General features: G+C 43.6%; 1 protein-coding gene across 1 annotated transcript in view; it reads right to left on the bottom strand.

The window, feature by feature from the left end:
• The window catches only part of nup35 (nucleoporin 35), a 31,223-nt gene that overhangs the window by 3,788 nt on the left and 1,661 nt on the right, over positions 1–25,774 (bottom strand). The window contains exons 3-7 of the mRNA XM_030343835.1: positions 6,056–6,174; positions 4,814–4,865; positions 3,660–3,756; positions 3,202–3,271; positions 2,977–3,105 (exon numbers count right to left, since the gene is read on the bottom strand). Coding sequence (XP_030199695.1) covers positions 2,977–3,105; positions 3,202–3,271; positions 3,660–3,756; positions 4,814–4,865; positions 6,056–6,174 — 467 coding nt within the window. The remainder of the gene's footprint in view (positions 1–2,976; positions 3,106–3,201; positions 3,272–3,659; positions 3,757–4,813; positions 4,866–6,055; positions 6,175–25,774) is intronic.

Raw genomic sequence — 25,774 nt, 5'->3', positions numbered from 1 at the left:
TCAGCGATGGCGACAGCTGAGTTGAATGGCCTGAAAAGTGACGCAATGGTTGCCATTGAAGTAAGCCGTAAGCAGCATTAGTGCTCGTGCACGGCTCTGTGTCGAGGGGTTGGGGCAGGGGGTCCTGAAGGGTGGGGGAGGAGTTAAACGGAACTCCGAAGAGAAGCTAATTTCAAATCATGCTAGCTCTCTCACATCGTACAGTATAGCTTTTAGCAACAAAATATTAAAAATTAAGCTGAATGACACAGCGACCAAAAACATTTCCAGAAAACCTGGAATGGTAACATTTCCATATAGTCCACAATCATGCATCAACATTTTAAATGTTTTTTGGTTGTTATATTTGCAACATGGGCTTACAAATTTGATTACACATGTCCCATCTAAAAACACCATTTTCAGAAACTCATTCAAAAACATATTTGCACTGTGAGAAATGTAAAAAAAACGAGAATATATAAGAATAAAGTGCAAAATAATATCGGTAGTAATGATTATGCTGCCGCATTGTGCTGTGAATCTTTTAATAATAAAATAAGAAAAACTTTTTTGTGCCAATGTGCCAACTTTTTTATGCTGCCCCGTGCCAGTGGTGGCATACGTGCCTAGGGTTGCCGACCCCTGCTCAAGGGTCTAAAGCATATAACCGCGTTGTCCGATTAAAGTTTAATTCATTTTTCACAATTTACCAGCTCTCGTTTTGAAGAATAATAACCGCTCCATTAGTTTCAATGGGAATCGCGACGGCCTATACTTTCAACGTAAAGTTTACATATTTATAATATGAAATTCGTCCCAGCCTTTATACCAGATACTATAGGGTCTATAGCATGTAACCGCATTCTCAGACTCTGATAACAGTTTAATGTAAAAGTAAGCTGACAACATCACCAACACCGCAACTTAACCACACATGCCAACCGGTCAAGCAAATGTTCTTTTTGCGATCATTCTGCACGCGTATCCACCGTGTTGATAAACAAATAATCCCCCTATACGTTTATACCGTACAATTCTTTAAAGGTCCCATGACATGCTATTTTATGTATTATTTAATATATGTATTAGTGGGCAACTAACACAGTATTCAAAGACGTTCCCGAAATTCAGCCGTGGTGCAGAGTTACAGCCACTCCGAGCCAGTCGCACATTGAGCTTCCCCCAAATGCGCTGTTTTGGTGTCTGTAGCTATAATGCAAATGAGGAGGAGCGAGGCAGGTCAAGGAGGAGGGTGGGGGTGTGGCCCTGAGCAGCTTGCAGCCACGGTACCATGCGCTCTGTTTACAGTGGATGTATCGCAATGGCGAGGCGCACACAAGCCTTTAGCCGTGTTCTGTAAATATTATAGAACACACGGGAGTCCTGGAGCTCTATATCTAAATATTATCATGTAGCCTACATAGATATCTATATCATATAATATATATTATCACGGCCAAAAGCTGTGTGAGACGATATTATGAATCTCAAACGACCGCGTTGGGTTCTCCGACGTTCCTGGTTCTTCAACGTCCACATCAATGTGAAGTAGACTGAACCGCGACAAGGAGGAGAAAGGGATTGTTGCCGGGCAGCGCTTAGGCACCTCCGCCTCTGGCGGTGGTCCCTCAGCGGGGCTCAAGCGGGAGACATTCACCGCCAACAATCCCTTTCTCCTCCATGCCGTGGTTCATGTTCTTGAGGGAGTCAAAGCCAAAGTTCCTGCCCCCCAATTCATTCTCAACCTTAGCTGAGATAACCCCCACTACGAGTCTCATTGTAGAAATACCAGAGACGAGAGTCCGACGTGTTATGCGCCATAACACCAAAAGCAGAACGGTTATCCAAATAACAAGGAAGTGTACAACACTTGCGTTACAGTCCTGGAGCTCTATATCTAAATAATATCATATAATACATAGACATCTATATCATATAATACATATTATCACGGCCAAAAGCTGTGTGTGCCTCCAGACGATATTATGAATCACAAACGACTTTGTCGGGTTCTACGACGTCTCTGGTTCTTCCACTTTCACATCAATCTGAAGTAGACTGAACCGCATGCCTGCTGCCGGCTGCCCGCTGCCGGGCGATGGTGCCTCGCGGCAACCGGCGGCATGTCGCAGTTCATGTACTTCAGTGAGTCAAAGCCAAAGTTCCTTGCCCCCAATTCCTTCTCAACCATGGCTCAGATAACCCCCACTACAGTCTCGTTGTGGAAATACAAGAGACGTCAAAGAACCGACAACAAACACTTGCGTTACAGTGTGTGTATTCACACACACACAAATATGTGGCGCTCGCACGGTCGTGTCTCATTGGCGGGCCAACGTCTCTTGGTGGGCCAGGCAGTGTATGGGGAGGAGCTTAGATGCTTTGTGACGACATACCTAAAGACAAACGCAAGTTTTAGCCACTGGGGGACCATAGGCAGGCTAGGGGAACTCATATTTATGTTAAAAAACCTGATAAAGTGAGATTTTCATGTCATGGGACCTTTAAATATCGATTCCTCAAGCCAGAGGTCCGAAAATGTGCATTTCCCCATTAAAGTCTTTCAAATGACTTTGAACTAACAGAAGCAAACTTCGAAGTGGTTTCGCTGCAAGCCAGCCGGGTATATCCAGTTTGTTTCAGCGCACGCACCACGTGACATCATTGATATTACTCAGGTCCTACTCGCAACATAAAAATTAATCCACGCAAGTTTTAGTAATTTTAGGAGATAGGCCTGCACGTAAATTACACAAATTGAAAAAACTCATAGGCCTTGTTGGAATTTTAATACCTGATGACGTTTCTTACTTTTTAATACTTAAAAAATACCTTAATTTGGGCTAATTTCATTAACTACCTTTTAATACCTTTACCAACCCCGCGGAAGCCCTGACACAGTTCCAGAGATCCAGTTCCCCGTCCCTAAGTCTGTTTGTTAACCAGCGGCCCTGATGGTTAATGCCACTGCATGGCTTAAGTAAGCAGCCTCACCTTGTCTATGCAGGGTTTAACCCCCACCATTATGCAGTCTCCGAACACCTTGCCATCCTTAGACAGTGCCTTCCTGGCCTGCAGCTTGGACTGGTACTGGAGGTGCATCCAGTTCCCCGGAGAAGACATCTAAACACAGCAGCAGACATCACCACGACAGGCCAAAAGAAACGCACAACAACTTGTCTACGTGTGTGTGAGAGAGAGAGAGTGCATGCGTGTTACCGTGTGGTGAAGGATGTTGCCGTACTGGGAGAACTGCAGCAGGATGTAGGAGGCAGAAGCAGGAGGAAACCTGAGACACAACACAGACACAGTGAGCTTTGCCTCCACTTTGTGCTGGAGAACAATCACAATGACTCCATCTGAACAAAACATCTTTGAGCTTCAATTCACTGTGGAAACAAAAGAGTGAACATCTTTGATCTGTGAACATAATGTACAGATGCCACAGGTGGATGGGAGGCTGAAGGGCAAACGGTTATGTGTCATTAATGGGTCATGTATCAAAGCTAGGGTGGACCATTTAGAGAAACAGCCAGAGGAAGCTAATTATTTAGAAAGTTTCCAATAAGTTCCAGATCCAGCACGCTAACTTCAGGAAGAAGTCTTTAGCCTTGCGGAGACTTGATCAGGCTCCATTAGTGCGCCAGGTGGCAGGGTAGAGTCATTACAGCACTCACCCGAATACAGTGACCCACGTCTGGTCCAGCTGGTCTTCAGAGGACAGCGCCTCCCCCTGGCTGTAGAAGGGATCCACCTGAGCTGGAGATAACACCCCTACAAATACACACAAATTAAAAAAATTACATACAGAGACCTGAATACACACACACAAGACACCTGAATCCACCAATATTAGGGGTGCAATGGTTCACAAAGCTGACAGGTTCCATACAGTACGTTTTAAAAGCAGGTGATGACAATGATATTTAGGTGAGTGCTGCATGCAGCGCACAACTATTGTTCTTCATAAGTTTTATTCTTTCTTTCTTTATTATGCTCTTCAAACTTTAGGACCCATCTCCTTCCAAAATTTTTCACCTAGAGACTCCAATTTTAAAGTATTCAGAATAGCTTGAAATTGCGCGCTTCTTTTCAGATTTTCTAAATATTTTATACTTTTTAAGATATTCTACTTTTAAAATATTATAAAATATTATCATGGGAGACAATGGGAGACGGTGGAGCAATCAACTTTCAACCTTTTATCTTCGTTTAAACCATTTAACAAATCTACAAACTACTATCTTCAATAATATCTAAACGGAATTTCAATATCATCATCTTCAGAATCACAGTTTTAGTTTCAAACCGGTGTCACTGTACGTTCACACCAAAAGCTGTAAAATATACAAACTGGCCGGATAGCTGAAAACGCAACACTATCCAAAATATTTACAGCTCATATCACTCTTGCGATTTTGCTTTTACATTTAAATGAGCCGCGCTTTTTGCCTGCACGCTCGTAGTTGCGGCAAGCGCTGCTGCTGATGCGGAGCTACAAAAACACAAGATAGTCATACATTTGGTCAATAGAAAAAGAATAATAAGCATAAATACATGAAACACTGAATAACTAATTAATGGAGCGATTGCTTACATGGTAGATTATAGTTAATTTTTCCCTTTCTATTGGGCTACTTTTAATCACGCACTGGCTCGCTATTCTCTCGTGGGACGGAGAAAGATTGGCAGGGGGCAGGCGCTGCTTGAAACGGCTGTTATTTGGAGCAAATGCGCTTTACTTTCAACGCAAATGACCTATATCGATGTTGCCGATAGCATCCCTCTATATATCTCTTTTTAGTTAGGGACCGTGTTAGGGTTGCTGTACCTGAGCCAGGAGCTTGATGTCCAGACATAGGGGACTGGAAACCTGTAAAGGGCTGGATAAAGAGAGAAAGACCATAAAGCCACCAGCGTTGAATCCAGGGAAGGACTACAGGTTAAATGGACTGAACATAGACTTTATATATTACAGGTTAACCTGACTAAACAGACTGTATATAATACAGATTAAACTGACTGACTGTATATAATACAAGTTAAACTGACTTAACATAGACTGTATATAATACAGGTTAAACTGATTTAATATAGACTGTATATAATGCAGGTTCAACTGACTTGCCATACGTGTACATTGGTGTTGTCAGAGAGAGTGAGTAAGTGAGTGTGTGTCACTGGGCTGGCTTAGTGGCATTAGTGGCAGACGTTTTGGGAGTGTCAATAGTATAATTTATGTATACAATGAGAGGTATGGGTGGCCAGCATTTGTTATTTGTAGAATAAATTACTTATAGGCTCAGATTTTACTGAACACAATCTTTAAATCAGTATTGATCCACATTGACTACAGATATTTGTCCAGGTGATTTTATGCTACGAGCTAGTTTAAATTTTAAACATTGTGATCTTAATTGTTATTATCTATAATTGAGTTGATCTGGAAATATACAAAAAGGGCTTTTTAGGAAAATGAATGTCAATTCAGTCAGTTGTGAAAACACCCCAGATTAGTGCAGTCTTCCATACCAACAGTATGTTCATACAGAGCCTGTCCCCTTCTGTATGAACAGACCACAGATCAGTCTGTTAACTCTCTATGAACAGAACCCAGATCGGCGTTAGGGGTGTAAATCTCTGGTTTCATCACGATACGATATTATATCGATTCATTGGACAACAATAAGATATTTGCCGATATCAAAAGTCTGCCGCGATACGATTTCGATTCAGGGGCATGCGATCGATATGAGACGATATCATATGCCCATTTAACACAACCTCTTACAATCACATCAACTCACATCAACTTAATTAAAATTTCATCATTTTATTTCTTTGCTCTTCCGGATATTTAAAACAAAAAAATCTATTTTTAATACAAATAATAAAGTGCCACATAATTGCATTGAAGTGCCAAAGGTTTTTTATGGCTTAAATTATAGAGCCTGTAATGATCTTTCATTTTGAACGTAGACTATTCCCAACCTATCTGTGTGGATAGTTTTCTTCTAAAAACAAAACATCCCTCGGAATCATCTTGGCTGTTTTTTTCGGCGTGTCACTCTACCTGTCTGTAGAGGTTGATGGGTGTGGCCCCAGAGGCGGTCAGGTCGTCATAGATACTGCGGGCCGGCGGTGCTCCACTCTTGTCCTTTGGAGTGTGAAGGATGGGCTGAGGGGTGGAGCCTAACCCAACACACAGTTAAAGAACAACTCAATTATTTCGGATAGAGCAGACTTGGTCTGGTTATTCCAGATTTGGGCAGTTGATTGTCATTCAGGGTTGGTAACAAGATGCTGCTCCTTTGTGTAAAGCTGAACCTGAAATGGAGGCAGCCCTCCCAAAAGGAGTCCGAGAGTAGACCTTCAAACATTGTTCTCGACCCTATTCATCAATGTTTTTATGCTGAGGCTTTTATTTTATCGAGCTGGTCTTTATTTGTTAATACTTCCGGAAGTTGGCTGGAAGTGGCTATTCCGGAAGTGATTCAGCTGACTACTGAGCTACATTAACACTAGAGAAATCGCATCTTCCACCATCCTAGTCTTGCTAGCTGTATGATCGCAATGTTTGTAAGTACTGCAGCTTGTTAGGACTTAGCTATGCATCAGCAGCATTATTTTGGTTATTGGATCATCTATTTGTACCATTTTATATGGCGCCAGCTATGTTTTCCATATTTGTTTATTGCCTGTGGAGAGCTACAGCAATGCTACGCTCCAAGTTTCGTGCACTTAGTTATTGCAATATGTTATATTGTGTTTTTGCATTTTGAGTGCATCCAGTTTTGTAACTGATATATATTTATGTTTGTGTTTAAGTTTCAATCTTTGAATTTGAGTAAACCTACCTAATCGGCACCATGCTTCTTGGAGTTATTCATTATCAATTAGTTTAGCTGAACTGGATAGTGGGATTGCTGCTCAGATCCACCCAGACCAGTACAAACATGCTGCACACAGATCTGTCCTTTGAGCAACAAATGCACAAGTTTATTCTGTAGGACAGACCAGGTTCATTAGTGAAATAACGCGTGTCGTGTCCATTCTTCTTCAGCATTGTATTTCAGCTAGGGGTGTACGGTATAAACGGTATAGAGAGTACACCGGTGTGAATTTGCGTTACAGTAGGGATTTTGACGTTACCGTTAGACAGTTCATTACTACTGTACTTTTTTCAGGCATAAAGTAAAGAAACGCGTTACTACTGAAAATGAAACATAGTTCCTTTTTCCATTCGGCGCATGTTACTTTTCCCAGGGACAGATTTGACAGCGACACTGCCTTCTCAGGGGGCATGCTTGCTGCGCGCCAGCGCAATACTCCCTTCGCAAGCTCTCATTCCACACAGTACGTGACAGTAGCTTGAAGAGCAATCATGGCAAGAAGCAGCCAATGCTAACTTTGGAGGGATTTCCCATTAGTCCGAACTTGTTGAAACTAAGGGGAGGAATGTGAGTGTATGGTGTACACTGTGTCCTGGCAAGAAACTTCAATCATGGAGCTATGGCTGAATCCATACTATTAAACATTAGTGTTTTGAAGAGATGGAAGTAATGGATTTGGCATTTTTTTATTGCAGTTTTGCTCAATAAATGTTCTTAAAATACCTCAGTACTACGTGAAAAGTAGAGTAATAGCTGCCTAACAAGTATTATACCCCTTTAAAAGGATTTATATAGAAATTAGAAGATTAATTAACATACTGTGATGTAATACCGTTACCGTCTATGCCTCAAATCATACCGTGATATAAACGTTAGTCCATACCGTACAGCCCTACATTAAGCCGGCATTACTGCCGCCAGAACATGCCACTTTGACATTATCAGAAATATTCTGCTTGCATTTTATATAAAAGGTAATCTACAGCCTCTTTATATATAAATACGTGCAAAATAAAAATGTTGCCATGCAGACAGCCATGTTAAAAAAGTAAGGTCACCCGGCAGCACAGAGTTGGATCCTCAGAACCTAAAGGCTAAGCCATGTTTGCACAGGAGAACTCTGTAAAGATGGGATATAACTGGCAATCGTAGACAGTGTTAAAGGTTAAACAGACACATTGGTTTCCACGGGATCTAGGGCCAGGAGGCATGGCCAAATGTTGTAAAAACCCATGTATGACTCGATGGAGCAAGGGGGCACAGCCAATAGACCCGTTTTGAGCAAAAAGGAACACTTTTTAGTCACACAGATGAACTGCCCTACCAACAAGCCAAGTAATATCTGTAATATGTTACCAAAACTTAACCACCTCTAACCTAATACCAAAGACCTAACCACCTCTCAAATAATTCTTGATCTAACTCATTTCTGACCAAACACATAATTTCACCATCTGTGGTTTATACCTCTACTAGGGGTGGGAATCTCTTGGCACCTCACGATTCGATACGATTCCGATTATGAGGTCAACGATTCGATTCTGAAGCGATTATCGATGCAACAATTTTTTTTATGTACATTTCCATGCGAGATTTTCAAAAATATACACATTCATCTGGGTTTGCTACTCAGTTTGCTAATCACTTTCTACTTTTGTGATGATCATTAAAGACATCAACAGATTAATTAACTTAGCTGTGAGTTTGCGCGCATGCTATGCGTAGGCTGAATCGCAATCGTGTCAAGACAAATCAGATTGGCCAATACACACTGAAGATAAATTCAATAATTTTAAAGTTACAAAAATTATCCCTCTCTGGCAAACAGAATGTTTCAGCAGGCAAAAATAATTATAAAAAAATTAATCCTGATTATCAATTTATCTGCATCGAAACAGAATCGTTCTAGTGAGAATCGCGATGAATCGATTATTTATCCCACCCCTAACCTCTACTACCTTACCATCCCTAGCCAAATGTCTACTCCATTTGCACACAAATGTTATCAACTGGTATTGCGAACCTGGCTAGGACTGATATTGCCCCCCACACAAACACACACGCACACGCACGTTGATATAGATATTTGAAATATATCGATATTTTTCAGATGAGATATGGTACGAGACGCTGTCAACATCGATATAGTTTAATTTGCGTTGAAAGTACAGCATATTTTATACAAATAACAGCAGTTTCGAATGGCGACTGCCGCCAGCTATTTCGTGACTCAGCTTAACTCTCCCGCTCTGCCTCCGGCTCACACACACATGGCACCCCTTCCACTCGCGTCACTTTTTTAAATCCCCTACGCCGCGAAACATGGAGTCTGCCGGCAAATGCGGCACAGAGGAGCTTGTATTCCGGCACGGCGCCAGGATTCCAGTTGTGGATGGGCCAGATCAATTGTGGGTGGTCCTTAAATTAAAAACGTTATCAAATCCTTGTTTAACCTAATACAAATGACTGACGAATATACTGTTATAATATCTGTGCATAATAGCTTGCTCTTTAAATATTTTATTGCATTGTTTAAAGTTTCGGTGCATAGGACGGACCTGTCCGCGATTGCTCCTTAGGCCTTTTTACACTGCCTAGCCGGTTCGGTCGCAGCTTGGCATGAAGGCACGTTCCTCTGCGTCTTTCTAGTAGATCGCACCATCTTTCAACGTCTTTGTTAAATGCGACTGCATCATCTTCTCTCCCATGATGGTCAGCAGCTCACGGATTTCACCGTCTCTCCAGTTAGAACTGCTCATGTTGATATCGCTGCGTTATTGTCTCTGTTGTAGAGACAATGCAGCAACACCTCTACCCAAGCCCCCAATTGTAGCCTAGGCTACTACGAGATAATAACTACTACAATAGCCTACCGCCAATTCACGGTCATCCATGAAGATAACAGCCATTTAACGTTCAAAGTTTGCTGCATTGGAAAAATAAAGCATTTCAGAAGATTTTTTTCTTGTTTTTTTTCAAGAAAGGTTTTGGGTGGGCCTGTTGAACCGTGGCTGGTCCTAGGTCCGTCAGGCCCACCCATCTACGCCGTGCCTGGCTTGTATGTAAGCAGAAGACAAAATGCTCCATAGTTTGGAAATGGTACAAGGTGTCTGACATAGGGCTGGGCGATTTTTTCGGTTCAAACGATTAATTTGCATTTTTACTTTGCTACGGTTTGTGAAATGGCTTCTTTTTTTTTTCTCGAAAACAGGTTTGGGGATAACATTTGAACGGTGGGACGTCATTACACGCCTTCCGTGGTTTGAGGAAATCGCTGTGTTTCAATCGTCCCGTGTTTCAATCGACCCGGATCTCCCCTACCATAACAATTTCCACGAACACAGATGAAGAACTCATTCATAAAAAGGGTGCTACTTCAGTTGTATGGAAGTGGTTCGGGTACAAGCAGTCAGACATAGAAGAAACTGTTCCGTGTAAGGTTTGTAGAAAGTCGATCGCATTTTACAAGTTTTTCAGGGATGGCCTACAAGATTTTTTTTTTTCAGTTTCATATAAAAAAATCTTTGCACAATAATGACAGCCAATTGTGCTGATTTTATCTTTTATCCTCGAACAACTGATTGGTTCACATAGGCCTAGATTACTTGGTAACCTCATTTATTTTTATTGTGTTAATAAAGAAAATATGTATTTCAATTTTGCCTTGGTCTTTTTAATTTGTTTAGAGAAAAACAGAAAAAAAAAGAGGTTTAAATCGTAAATTGTCCATTAGTTAGAAAAATTTGAGATTTTATTTTTAGGCCAAATCGCCCAGCCCTAGTCTGACAAATGACAGAATAAGCTTTTTTATAGAGAGTGCTTCAAAACTTTCGCAACTAAAGGGTCGAGTACGACCAACCTCCTCTTCCATCAGGAAGCACAACGTGCTCAAAATTGCTTGCAGCGACCCAAAAACTTAAGCTGTCTCGACATTAATTATTTTTTATTCAGATAAGGTAGTACAGCAATTGTCCCAAAATGATTCCGGACTCCCGGACATCCGCCGGAGTGTCCGGCGGGTGTCGCTTCATGTCGCGATTCAGGCCCCGTCCACACGGAGCCGAAACGGGCGAAAACGATCCGGGTTCGTTTAATGAGGTTCAGGCATATCTCCCTAAAGACGGAGTCATTGCGAAACTGCATCGAGCTGTAGAAAAGCCGTAGTAAATATTCAAGGCGCATCAGTGCGCAAAGTGGAGCGCATCAAGCCTGCGCGCTGCATACAAACATTCAGTCATCAGGAGATTCAACCTTTTAAATTGAGCAGAAATACTTTTTAATCTACAGTTAGTAATTACTTTTATCAAGGGGCTTTATTTAAAGCTACAAAAAATACAAATAAAATAATAAATAGAAAAATTCAAACGCAACTCTGACGTCTCCCAGCTGGCAGGGGGCTAATGACATCATCGTTTGCGTTTCAGGCGTCCACAAAAATCCTAACACGACCGGATAGATTTGAAACGACCTCCGAGAATGGTTTCAGAAATGTGCAGTTTTGGGGTGTGAGTCTTAAAGTGGAAATGAAGCACTGAGAACTGTGTCAATTTTTTGTTTGTTTTTTCATTTTTGGAAACATGGATTTTCATCAATACTGAAATTCAAGTAGTTTCACCGTAAAATGACATGTTTATAACGACTTTCGCCTCTAGGGCGCAGCCATGTTTTAAAAACGCAGGCGCTACGTCATCAGAATGGTTGGCTCTTTAAAATAAACATGTCGGATATTGGAAGAAGAACAGGGGGGTCCTTTTGTATTGCCCCTGGCTGTTCAAACGAATTTTATCGGTTAAAGGAGAGCGGTAGAATAGTTCATTTCCATGTAATTCCCGTCAAGAAGCCTGAAGTGCTCCGAAGATGGTTAGCTGCATTGAAACGCCTCAGCCCCCCAATGGGACCAGGGCAGAGAGTATGTAGCGACCACTTTATAGAGGCTGATTACATCGAAGAGGGAGCTTTTTCTGAAGATTGGAGATTTGTTCGCCGTCCCACCAATCGCCTGAAGCCAGATGCTGTGCCAACTATTTTTAATTTTAGTGGATATAGTGCTGGAGACACGGACATACCCGTCAGATCGGACCCGGGCGCTGCTCTTATGCGCAGCGAAAGAGCGCAGAAACGTGCTTTCCAGGCAGAGGAACGAGAGGTACACTTAGCTTCTACTACTAGAGAAACAGATAAATTAGTACAAGTACACTCACTGTTTGAAGATTGTCTTGTTTGCAGACTAGCTCGCTCCATGCTCTTGATAATTTCTAATCCATCGCCAAAATAATCCATTGTTATCGGAAATAATCCATTTGCAAACACCGTCGGTTGCACTATTTTCGCATATTCACGTGCACACCCAAATGGCACGACTATTACTTGTATCATGAAATTAACGAACTGTAAGGCAGCGTGGAGCCCAGCTGCTGCACCCGTGTACTTTACTTTTCTTATCTTATTATATTATAATAATTATTATATATATATATATAAAAAATATAATAATGTAATAATATATAATGTGCAATATATATACATATCTTACACTGCATTACTACAGGTTCATTTCATGGCAGCAGACACTCTCCATGTCAGTGGACATAGGGACACAAACCCCACACAAGCACCACCGATTGTTTCCTGTGCGCTCAGATACATCTCTCTCTCCTTCATCTATTTCTCCTCCATAGTCAGGCTCTGTTGGGGGCACTAAAACTCCGACTTCTCTTACTGGCTCAAAAGCATAGGCAATTGGATGCCTGCCCTCATTGGTGGGTCTATCCAATTCGTCCATATCCATTTTGTTGAGGCAGTAAGCTACCTGTGAGGCTATGAGCCGCTATGTAAACAACATAGAATGTTAATACCAACCATTCTCGTGACGTCATCGTATTCTGAAAACAGAGATGGCGGCGCACAGGCTGAAAACATTGTAATTAATGCAACGTGTTTGTGCTTCATTCTGAATAACGGGACATATTTCCGACTTTATTTGTATTTATGGTATATTTAAATATTTAACTAGTGCTATAGACATGTTTTATTTGATTGCTTCCTTTCCACTTTAAAGGAGCATTTCACCGGTGGAGGCATGAATATGTATTGAAATTGGGTCCTATATGTAGTCGAATAATAAAATAAAATTCTAATTTGGTGCCGTCTTGACCGAGAAAAGGCAGAAAGTGACTTTTTGGCGCTTGTGGATTGAAAACAACTCCCACCATGCACAGCTTCGCTGGCGGCCACTCCCGCTGATCATCTCCGCCTATCGGACACCTCCTTGTTCCATCTACTAATGGAACAAATCAGCGTGGAGCTTGACCCGACGTCACTGGCAGAGAGTAGTAATGCTTGCACAGAAGCATACGGCCGACATCTTTCTTTATTCTGGGTGGAAATAGTAACATAGTTATGCCATTAAATGCGTTTATGTAAACATTTTTAGCGAGAAATGTGCACTATACTTTCATCATGTTCGCTCGTTGAATGTGAAGGATGTTTGGTTTGATAGTTATGACGAAGAGGGAACGCTCCATTCACTTGCATGGACAGCGTCTCCGGTTGCTAAGCAACCTCAACGTCTTGGCGGACTATCTGCTGATCAACACTACGAATGCTGGAAACACACCAGACACACCATGTGAAGTTATTCAACCCGATTATTGTTATTTATATCCGAGATTATTTAATCTAACCCGATCTAAACTCTATCATGCACCCAAACATGGCGGCGTTTGGGTTTCCTACCTCGGACTCCTAAATCCAGCGCAGCCACAGGCGCGTTGGCGCGTTCAACCATTTTTGTGACACAATGATCAAGCGTCAAGTTAGGCACGTTACACGCGTTTGGTGTGGCCGTAGCATTATGCGGTTTCACCCAAAAAATCGGCTTCGTGTGGACGGGGCCAAGAAGGCGAACATCACGTCACCAAGACAGCGCCAGGCGACTTACGCCACTATCTGCCAATGGATCGTGGATGCCTGGGCTGATATAACAGTCTCAACTGTGGTCCAAGCTTTCACGAAGGCAGGAATAATCACTGAACTGCCAGGCAACAGCAGCGACACTGACTCGGATAATGACGAGAGGGATCCGGGCATGTTGGATGCCGTACTCGCCCAACTGTTCAATTCGGACACACAAGAATTCGAGGGATTCGTGGACGGGGAATGAACTGAAAAGTGAGCTTATTGTTAAGAGATATTGATATTGATCAGATATTGATGAGATATTGTTAATATGCACATTAACGTTTGAACATCGTTACCATGGGAGTGTTCGGAGTTGTCAGAAAGCTTAATAAAGTTTGACTTTATCTGACTGTTTTGTTGACATTCCCTTTAGCACAGCTCGGTCTAGTCGATGCATAACGCAACCCCAGTCAAACGTTTGACTGCAGTATCTTCTATTCTATGCGCCTTATAATCCGGTGCGCCCTATAAACGAAAACAGTTCTAAAATAGGCCATTCATTAAAGGTGCGCTTTATAATCCGGTGTGCCTTATAATGCGGAAAATACGCTAGTCCTCGTTTGTATTTCTTTCGAAATGGTGAACTTTTGCATGGAGCCATCTTCTATGTCAGATCCAGTACCCTCCGCCAATGCCAATGTACTTCAGTTTTATCAACAGCCTCTGTTATCTTAGCTTCAGACGCTGTGGATGTTAGTTTCTGCTGGTGAAGTCCCACCCACTGGCACTGCTCTAATAGGTCTGTAGCGTCAGTGGGTCCCACCCCCCTCTAGGGGGTGGGACCCACTAGTGCCCACTAGTGGTTGTAGTCTTACGAGAATCATCCCCTCTTACACTTCCAATTTTCTTGTACGCAAAAATCGTCATATTGCGTCATTGAAAACAGGAAGTGTTGGAGATCGATACGGATCTCTCCAGTCTCTCCAGAAAATAAGGGAATGATGCTAGACCATTCAAAAATATGCGGGGGGTTCTAAAAATACAAAGCTTATGTGAAATGGGTGAAGTTGCCCTTTAAGGCCCATTCACACCCTATGGTAAATACGGATACGGACCGTTTCGTCCGGTCCCGGAGGTGTTTCGTCCGTAAATGGGTCCGTCACCTCTGAGCTTACGAATCTGGAGTGCTCCGGGAGAACCGGAGCAATACCACCGGAAATGGAGGCGGCAGTATAGAGTCAAAAGTCAGACCATTCGCGAAAATAGATATAGTATAATATCTGAGATATATATATACACACACACACACACACACACACATATATATATATATATTGTGACGACCCTGGTGAGTCTTTGACTCCACCCTTTGCTTTGACTCCACCCTTTGCTTTGACTCCACCCTGGCTGTTTGGTTTGCCTGTTTTCCCTCTCTCTTAATAGGTGATGCAGTTCAGGTGTGCCGGGTTTGGCAGCAGGTTAAAAGCCTGCAGTCGCGGCAGTCAAGGGCGGCTCCCTCCTCCCGGCGTGTTGGTTTTCGTTGTCCTTTGTTTGGTTACACATAGACTGACTTTGCTTGACACTTTTGGGTTACTTACATTTAACTGATTTACACCACACTTCTTTATCTTTAATTAATTTCATTCTCTGTAAAATTATCTTACTTTAATAAATTCTTTATTATTGCAAAACGGCGTGGTCTCCCCCATTTCATGTTCATGCTAGAGCCAGCATGTGACATATGGGGGCTCGTCCGGGATCAATTTTCCAAAATTTGGTAAGGCAACTGAATTGTAAGTATGCTTTGTTTTGACTTGGCTGTAGGGTTGAATTGGCTTTTGGATTGTACTGACGGGAATAAATTGCCTGTGCAGTCAAATTATCAGAAAAGGGGGAGACACACGCTAACTTGTATTTGGTAAATGATAATTTAGTGTTTTGGTGTTCATTGAGATTTCGTTGTTAATTTTGTTTGATAGTGGTTTGCTTTGGTTGATTTGCCGAGGAGGAGGAGTGCCATTTGGGAGGCTACCTGCGGGTTCTGACGGTTGCGTTGCAGGTAGGCGAATTGGGTGCAGGTGTAGTGGTAACTGTGGGGGGGTGGTAGATTAGAGTCTACCGGAGCACACGTGAACCCTCGCTAGGAATAGAGCGCGTACCGCTGTTTGTTGTTTTGTTTTTTTATTTTTGTGTTTGTTATTTTTGGTGTGTCGAACGCGCTGGGGTTGCTTGCAACTCAATTGCATGAGGGCACACTGAAGACCAGCTAGGAAAGAGCTAGGGCCGTGGTCTGAAGTTAGATGCGGGGCTGCTCTAGTCTGGGGGCAAATGGTTTGCTACACCTGTATTTAATTTGCCGGCTGCGCTATACACTGTCGAGTAATAAAAAGAGTAAAAAAGAGGTCCTAAAAAATCGGGTTAGATCTGTGTTAGTAGAGAGGTCCATTATGGAGGTGATTCCAAGTGGGACTAATCCAAATGGCTCAGATGAAGTGTTCATTTCTGATAAAAATGCGGTTAGTTTTGAGCAACAGATGCAGCTTTTAAAATTACAGATGGAGCAAAAGCGGTTTTAGGCAGCAGAACGTGAACATCAACGTGAGAAAAATCGCGAAATGGAACTAAAACGTCTTGAAAGTGTTTTAGAACAGAAGCGTTTAGATATAGAGCTAGAAATGGAAAAAATGAAACGACAGGAAAGACAGGAAGAAAGGGAAAGTGAGCTGCAGAGAGAAAGGTTAAGATTGGTGGCAGAGGGAAAGATGCGGGATACTGTTAATGAGGATTCTGGTTCTGGCATAGGGGGAAACATCTCAAGTATGTTAAAGTTTTTACCCAAATTTAATGACCGAGACCCTGACATTTTTTTCTCTCTATTTGAGGGAATTGCGGAAGAGCGAGATTGGAGTGATTTGGAGCGCACCTTGCTTCTCCAAACAGTTCTTTCGGGGCGCGCTCAGGACGCCTACGTTGCGTTATCAGTGACCGAGCGAAAATCATACCAGTCTGTCAAAAACGCTGTGTTGAGGGTTTATGAACAGGTGCCAGAGTTTTACAGGCAGCGATTTAGAAACTGGAGGAAGGCTGACAGACAAACATACTCTGAGGTTGCCAGAGATCTGGTTAGTTATTTTGTTCGCTGGTGTTCAGCTGTTAATGTAGAAACATTTGAACAATTAGGTGATTTGGTAGTCTTGGAGCAGTTCAAGAACATTGTCCCAGAACATCTTGCTACGTTTATCAATGAGCACAAGGTTAAAACGGCCGCAGAGGCTGCCATTCTCTCGGACGAATATGCGTTGACTCATAAGGGTAGAAGTAAGGACTATGTCCAGAATAGGCATGTTAATCACACTCGAGATGACCGTCGGACAAATGGGTACAATAGTGGGCCTGCGGCTAAACAAGATTTCTCAAATCGAAATAAAACTGACCCTGAGAAGTGTAGTTATTGCCTTGAACGTGGTCACTGGAAGATAAATTGTCCTTCGCTTCTGAGTAAAAATAGAAATAAGTCCAACTTCAGCAGACCGAACTCCGCGAAGGGGCAGGGCTGCGCAGCACCTGTCCACCAGTTTAACCGGAAGATTTCTCAGGTGAACGGAGACCAACCAGAGGGCACGGCTTCTGAAGGAGGTAAAGGCTGTGAGGTGCCTGACCATCCCGTAGAAGGCCCGTGTTTGTCGGAGTCTGCTGTGGGGGACGTGGGTGAAGGCTATGACCCATTTATTACGGATGGTTTTATTTCATTTGTGGGTAGCTTTGATAAAAAGCCAGTAAAGATTCTGCGAGATACGGGTGCTACCGAAACGTTTGTGTTGGAGTCCGTTTTGCCATTCTCGGCTCAGACAAGCACTGGGACTGTTGTCCTAATTAGAGGAATGGGAATGCATACCATGTCTGTTCCCCTCCACAAGATCGAACTTAGTTCTGAGCTTGTGCAGGGTGAAGTAATTGTAGGCGTGCGTCCTGCGTTGCCTGTACCAGGAGTGCATGTCATTTTGGGGAACGTATTGGCAAGGGATCGTGTCTGGCCGAGTGGGCCAGCATTACCGGTAGTGACAGCCGATCCGACCAGGTTTGTGGAACAAGACGAGTGCGCTGCAGAATTTCCTGAAGTGTTCACTGCTTGCGCGGTGACACGGGCAAACAGTCGTGCACAGGCCGTGGAGGGTTCGAGTGGAAAAAAACATGCATGTCCACAAATACCAAATTTGCCATCAGCTTTAGATCGTGATGAGTTTATTCGGGCTCAGGAAGAGGATGATGGGTTAATGGAATTACGGGATGGGGCTTTGACAGGGGAAAAGCTGAAAAGCGCAGACAGCGGATATTTTAAGCATGAAGGGTTGCTTGTGCGTAAGTTCGTGTTTTTTAAGGATGATCTAATTGAAACTTTATTGCAAATTGTTGTGCCAATGAAGTACAGGGAACAAGTGTTGCAGACAGCACACGGGGAGGGGGCTGGACATTTCGGGGTGAGTAAGACGTATGATCGGCTACTACAGCATTTCTATTGGCCTCGATTGAAGCGTGACGTGGCAGCGTTTGTCAAAACATGTCATACTTGTCAAATCGTTGGTAAGCCGAATCAGTCTATCAAGCCAGCGCCCCTACATCCAATTCCAGCAGTGGGTCAGCCATTCGAACGTCTATTGATAGATTGTGTGGGTCCACTGCCTCCATCGAAGTCTGGTTCAATGCATTTGTTGACCGTAATGTGCCAAATTACGAGATATCCGGCGGCCTTTCCGATGAGGAGTATTAATACGAAGTCCATTGTTAAAGCTCTTTCTCAGTTTATTTCAGTATTTGGTATTCCCCAAGTAATCCAATCGGATCGTGGCAGCAATTTCACCTCGAAAATGTTTGCGGAGGTTTTGACACAGCTTCGAGTGAAGCATAAAACGAGTAGCGCATACCATCCTCAAAGCCAAGGTGCTCTCGAGCGATTTCACTCGACCTTAAAGGCTTTGCTGCGTGCATATTGTTCAGAGCTACAGCGAGATTGGGAAGAAGGCCTCCCGTGGTTGCTGTTAGCAGCACGGGAAGTGTCACAGGACAGTTTGGGTTTTAGCCCAAATGAGTTGGTCTTTGCACACAAGGTTCGCGGTCCATTGTCCGTGTTAAAGGATGGCTTGCAGGAGTCAGATCCGCCGGTTAATCTTATTGATTACGTGCATGGGTTCCGCCGCAGGTTATTCTTGGCCGGGCGGTGCGCAAAGAAGAACATGGCAAATGCTCAGTCTCGCATGAAGGACATTTTTGATCGACGAGCAGAGAGTAGACTGTTTTGTCCGGGGGATCAGGTATTGGCGTTGTTGCCAATCCCGGGCTCACCGCTTCGTGCAAAATTTTCTGGCCCGTATGATATTGTTCGCCAAGTCACGGAACAAGACTATGTAATAGCAACACCAAATCGTAGGAAGTCTTCTCAGCTTTGTCACGTCAATTTGTTAAAACCATATTATTCTCCATCATCCAGGAGTGACATGACTGGGGATAACGTGGGGTCTGCTGCGCTGGCAGTCGGGGGTGCAGTGTCGTCTTCTCCTATGGTGGCAGCTGATGGGGAAGATGAAGGTGCCCCTGATGACTGTGTGTTATTGCCACGTCTAAAAAATTCAGAAATGCTAGACAATCTTGATGGCCTGTTGGGTCATATGTCTGAGAAGCAGAGGAATGAGCTAAAATCATTGATTTTATCTTTTTCGTCTTTATTTTCTGATGTTCCAACATGCACCAATGTGATGGAGCACGACATAGACATCGGGGATGCTGCGCCAATTAGGCAGCGTTTCTACCGCGTCCCACCAGCCAAACAGAAAGTTCTGGAGACTGAGGTCCAGTATTTGATCGATAATGGGCTGGCAAAACCGTCGTACTCCAGTTGGGCGTCACCGTGCTTGCTGGTAGCAAAACCCGACAACACCTTTAGATTCTGCACTGATTACCGCAAGGTCAATACGGTAACTAAGCCTGACTCTTTTCCACTTCCTCGGTTAGAGGACTGTATAGACCGGGTGGGGGCTGCGAAGTACGTTACAAAATTAGATCTTCTTAAAGGGTATTATCAGATCCCGCTAACAGCGCGCGCACAGGAGGTATCTGCTTTTGTCACTCCGTCTGGCTTATACACATACAATGTGATGAGTTTTGGTTTGCGAAATGCGCCCTCTAGCTTCCAGCGTCTTATGAATTATGTAACGTCTGGGCTGGAGGGGTGTGCAGTTTATCTGGACGATGTTGTGACAGTGGGTGATACCTGGGCCTTACATTTGTCACGATTGGCGGCGTTGTTTGAGAGGCTCCAGGCAGCTAACCTAACGGTCAATTTAGCTAAATGTGAATTTGCGAAGGCTACAGTGACCTATCTGGGGAAGGTGGTAGGACAAGGAGAGGTACGGCCAGTGCGGGCCAAGGTAATGGCAATAGACAATTTTCCACCGCCTGTAACAAAAAAGGAGTTGATGCGCTTCTTAGGCATGGTGGGATATTATCGAAGTTTCTGTTTTAATTTTTCAACAGTGGTTGCACCCCTCACAAATTTGTTAAAAGGGAAAGCTCAGTTTGTCTGGACTGATGAGTGCCAAGGGGCTTTTGAGAATGTAAAATTGTTGCTTAGCACTGCACCGGTCCTGGCGGCACCCCGGCTTGACCGTCCGTTTAAAATCCAGGTGGATGCCAGCCAGGTCGGGGCTGGCGCAGTGCTTTTACAAACAGATGATCAGGAAGTCGATCGTCCAGTGTCTTATTTTTCAAAAAAGTTCAATCAACATCAGTTGAATTACTCAACGATTGAAAAAGAGGCGCTGGCCCTTGTGTGGGCTCTGCAGCACTTCAATGTGTATGTAGGTGGAGGGGTTGTTCCTGTGGTTGTCTTTTCGGATCACAATCCATTGACTTTTCTGCACCAATTACAGAATCCAAATCAGCGCCTGATGCGTTGGGCGTTGTTTTTACAACCCTACGATCTACAAATTCGCCACATTAAAGGCGTGGACAATGTAATGGCGGATGCGTTGTCTCGCGCCCCGGATGGGGTGCAATAAGTGATTGTGTGCATACCTTCACTAATTTCTCTCCTCTCTGGTCTCTATGCCCCTGTCCCTCTTAGATTACTTTTTCAGGGCCCGGAATTGCTGTGGGTAAGGAGGTTGGGTGACTGGTGAGCGTGAGGAGTGGTGAGTGTGTGTTTAGGGGGGGTTTCTGGTTGACCCGGTAGGAGTGTTGATGTAACTGGTGTTGGTTGAGGGGATTGGTAGGGCTTATGTGTTTTGGGGTTTGTTATTTTTGATACCATAAGGGCAGAATCCCACTTGGGTGGGCTTCTGTCTTAAGGGGGGGGATGTGACGACCCTGGTGAGTCTTTGACTCCACCCTTTGCTTTGACTCCACCCTTTGCTTTGACTCCACCCTGGCTGTTTGGTTTGCCTGTTTTCCCTCTCTCTTAATAGGTGATGCAGTTCAGGTGTGCCGGGTTTGGCAGCAGGTTAAAAGCCTGCAGTCGCGGCAGTCAAGGGCGGCTCCCTCCTCCCGGCGTGTTGGTTTTCGTTGTCCTTTGTTTGGTTACACATAGACTGACTTTGCTTGACACTTTTGGGTTACTTACATTTAACTGATTTACACCACACTTCCTTATCTTTAATTAATTTCATTCTCTGTAAAATTATCTTACTTTAATAAATTCTTTATTATTGCAAAACGGCGTGGTCTCCCCCATTTCATGTTCATGCTAGAGCCAGCATGTGACAATATATACACACACACACATATATATATATATATATATATATATATATATATATATATATATATATATATATATATATACACACACACACACACACATATATACACACACACATATATATATATACACACACACACATATATACACACACACACATATATATACACATATATATATATACACATATATATATATACACACATATATATATACACACATATATATATACATACATATATATATATACATATATACACACACACACACACACACACACACACACACACACACACACACACACACACACACACACATATATATATTGTATTTGACGTTTTGTACTTATATTATACTATATACCTGACATTTTTATTTTATTGTTCCCCTGCTTTGGCAATGAGTTGTAACTGGTCATTTAACAACATTTTGAGGAGATAATCTGCGGGTTGGTGAGGGGTGTCACATGCCACCGCACACTTTTTGCACTTTTTTTTTGCCGATTTCGGATGACGCAAAGCAAAATCATCTCTACTAGGGCTGTAACGATACAGAAACTCACGATTCGGTTTGTATCACGATTTTTGACCCACGGTTCGATACATCCCACGATTTTTTTAAATTGAAAAAGCATTTTATTTAAACACTTATATACCAATTAACTTTATCATGGTTCTTGCACAATATTTAAAGTCAAATGTAAGACTTTTTAAGACCAACACATACATTAATTAAGACCAAAAAAAATGTCTGAACAATTATTTGATAGAAAAGAGAATTTATTGAGTCACTTATACAAATCCGCCGTAGCCCTAGCAGTAGTAGTACTCTTGCAAAGTTATCTCGGAAGCGCGCGGACACGACGATACGCGAACCCATGAACCCACCCGTGTCACCCATAATCACCCATGTCCCGTCGCTTAGCAACCGGACACGCTGGGGTTGATATGTTACCGGACTACTGTAACTACTACGGAGTGATAACAAAGACATGAATCAGGCAATAAATCCACCGTCCTTGACAGCGGTCAAGTTTGGTGTGCGGAGTGGACCAAATGCGAACTACTGCAGCTGCTCTAAGTTAAACCCCAAACTAATCGGAATAAGTGTATGCATGTCGCTTATAGCGGACTACACCACCTCTTCTGTAGCCGAATAGAATTATATTCCGAAAAGGTAATTGCATTCCGATTGAGGCGTATATATGATCCTTTTCTATTCCGATTGAGCTGTTCTTCCACATCTATGCGGATCAGATGTGTCCATGTAAACACGGCAGACAGATCGCCGACAGATCGCGCGCACGCACGCACACGCACACACACACACCTTATTCGAATATAATTCGAATATCAAAAAATAAATCAAAATTCAAACGAATATTAGGCAGACCTTAATATTCGAACCTGTTATGGCAGGCCAAGAGGGAGATGTAATGATCACGGAAGAGGCAGTGAATGAAGTATTGATTAGACAGCGATTTATTAGATACCTAATAAACCGTCGGAACACGCATGACCGGTAACCATAGCAACGCCGGTAAACAAACCCCGCAAAGCCCAATCCAGGTCTTACTGAAGGAATTTAATGGTCAAAATATTATTAATAAATATTCAAATATATTTGAATATTAATATTAATAAAAAAAAAAACTTTGAATATGATTTTTGGGCAAAAGTCAAAGCCCGACACAATTTAGTTAATTTACTGTTTGGAATACTTGCATTAAAATGATCCAGCATGAACTGTGATCCATAGTACCACGATATGACATGGCTGTCGGTGTCGTCCGTGGGCCAGTACCTCACATGGTTATCCATCTGTTTGCTTTTAGTGGTTTTGTTCACTCTCATCGAACATGAGGACGTACTGTTTATCGTTTACACTGCGTGACAGCTCTCTTTTTATGAAAGATGCGATGCCGTATTTGGCAAGATAGGCCGTTTTGTTTTCACCACAGGTGAACGACTTCGCAAACTCAGAATCTGGGAACATAGCAGCCAAGACGCTACTAATGTCCTCGTTCGATTTGAAGGAATTATGTCTGCTCACCGTGTGGAGAACCCACAATACCTCCGCCTTCTGGGTTTCTGGTGGCGACACAAAGTACTAGCCACGGATACTGAACTTTTCAGTCCACTTCTTTCAAATAATACGGGCATCGGTGTAGTCCCGCTAGCTGCGAGTATTGGATATATTTCTGAGACCTCATGTGGGACTCAAGAGCTTTTGCTCCCATGGTCCCTAGTATGAATGCCTTTCGGGATAAACGACACCTTGCCTCGTAGTCACCTGCCGTCTCCAACCACCCCCGAAACTTATCCTCCTCAAACCGTTTCTCATTGAATTTGCACCGTCCCATCCTAGCGCAAGTTGGCCTAATGATGTCAACCCTCATCCTCATCCTCATCGTCATCCGCTTATCCGGGGTCGGGTCGCGGGGGGAGCAGCTCAAGCAAGGGGCCCCAGACTTCCCTTTCGCGGGCCACATTGACCAGCTCTGACGGGGGGATCCCGAGGCGTTCCCAGGCCAGTGTTGAGATATAATCTCTCCACCTAGTCCTGGGTCTTCCCCGAGGTCTCCTCCCCACTGGACGTGCCTGAAACACCTCCCAAGGAAGGCGCCCAGTGGGCATCCTTACCAGATGCCCGAACCACCTCAGCTGACTCCTTTCTAAGTAAAGGAGCAGCGGCTCTAATCCGAGTTCCTCACGGATGGCTGAGCTTCTCACCCTATCCCTAAGGGAGACGCCAGCCACCCTTCTGAGAAAACTCATCTCGGCCGCTTGTACCCGCGATCTCGTCCTTTCGGTCATCACCCAGCCCTCATGACCATAGGTGAGGATAGGAACGAAGATCGACCGGTAGATCGAGAGCTTTGCCTTGCGGCTCAGCTCTCTTTTCGTTACAACGGTGCGGTAAAGCGAACGCAATACCGCCCCCGCTGCTCCGTTTCTCAGATTCTCCGGCCAATCTCACGCTCCATAGTACCCTCACTCGCGAACAAGACCCCGAGGTACTTGAACTCCTTCACCTGGGCTGGGATGTCAACCGTCACTAGCTAAAAGTCGCGCCAGCAAGTTAGCCTACTGATGACTGATGTCAACGTAAAACTCCTGAAAATGCCGTAAATAAAAGACGCACGATGTGATTTGTTGTGTGTGACAATTTCCCCTAGTCTTAAAAAACCCTCTGCAAAATGTAATACCTAGAGCAAATTTAAGACAATTTATGGCCTTAATTTCACACAAAAAAAGTAAGACTTTTTAAGGACCCGCGGGAACCATGTTTATGTAACATTTAATAAAAAATAATTTGGAACACTGAACAGATTTGAACAGAAAGAATACTATTAAAGTATAGCTAAATTAATAAAGAAATAACCAAAGATTGCAGTTGGAGGATGCTTTAACGAGGCATAGTGTTACGAGTAGCATACGTGTGTGTGCGAGATTGGCAGTGTGCGTATGCGTGTGTGAGTGACGTCAGCGAGTGAGTGGACGAGCGAGGAGAGCGAGCGGTAGCGCGTGTGTCTAGTGAAGAAGCGTACGAGTCCGGTAGAATAAAGTACCCATCCTGTCAATAATCGGTGGCCGCTTCATTCCGACCTATAAGACAAACTGCCAGTCAAATCACCCAAAACAATAGAGACAGGATCACAGAGGCAATTTTTTTCGCGCTTGGCCCACTCTGGATAAATGTTGTTCATATCGCATATGAGGACTTCGACGGCTGTGGAGAAATGTAATCCTTCGTAGCCACGGAGAGCTGTCATCACAGAGAGGGCATTTCATCGCATAGTTACGGCATAGGAGGGGGCGCTGTCAGCAGACTATTATTTAGACAATTTCAATCTGACAATTTGACCGGAGAGTTAGAAAGGGCATATCGCGCTTCTGCCTTCTCACACTGCGAGACAGGTTCGTGGCTTTGAGTGTCGCGATTTCGGTTTCGATACGCAGATCGTTACAGCTCTAATCTCTAAAGATGTCATGTTTGCGATAATTTGTGAAACGACAGTCACTGCCCTCTAGAGGATTTATTGCGTAACATCCATAACAACGCTGAAACCAGATGGAGGTATGAAGGGTAGTTCCGGGGGCAACGTTTGGGCCGACGGGCGATTTTCGTCCGGATCCGGAGGTATGGATCGGCCTTTATGGCGCGGTACGGTTCGGTAAGGTGCGGATTGCGTTTCCACCGCCAAAAGTTGGCGTGACCCGGACTGAGCCGTACTCGTTTTGCCCTC

This window comes from Gadus morhua, chromosome 20 (genome assembly GCF_902167405.1).
Source record: "Gadus morhua chromosome 20, gadMor3.0, whole genome shotgun sequence".
NCBI classification, from domain to species: Eukaryota; Metazoa; Chordata; class Actinopteri; order Gadiformes; family Gadidae; genus Gadus; species Gadus morhua.
The sequence above is the reverse complement of the archived record's forward strand: the minus strand, read 5'-3'. Positions and strand labels throughout refer to the sequence as shown.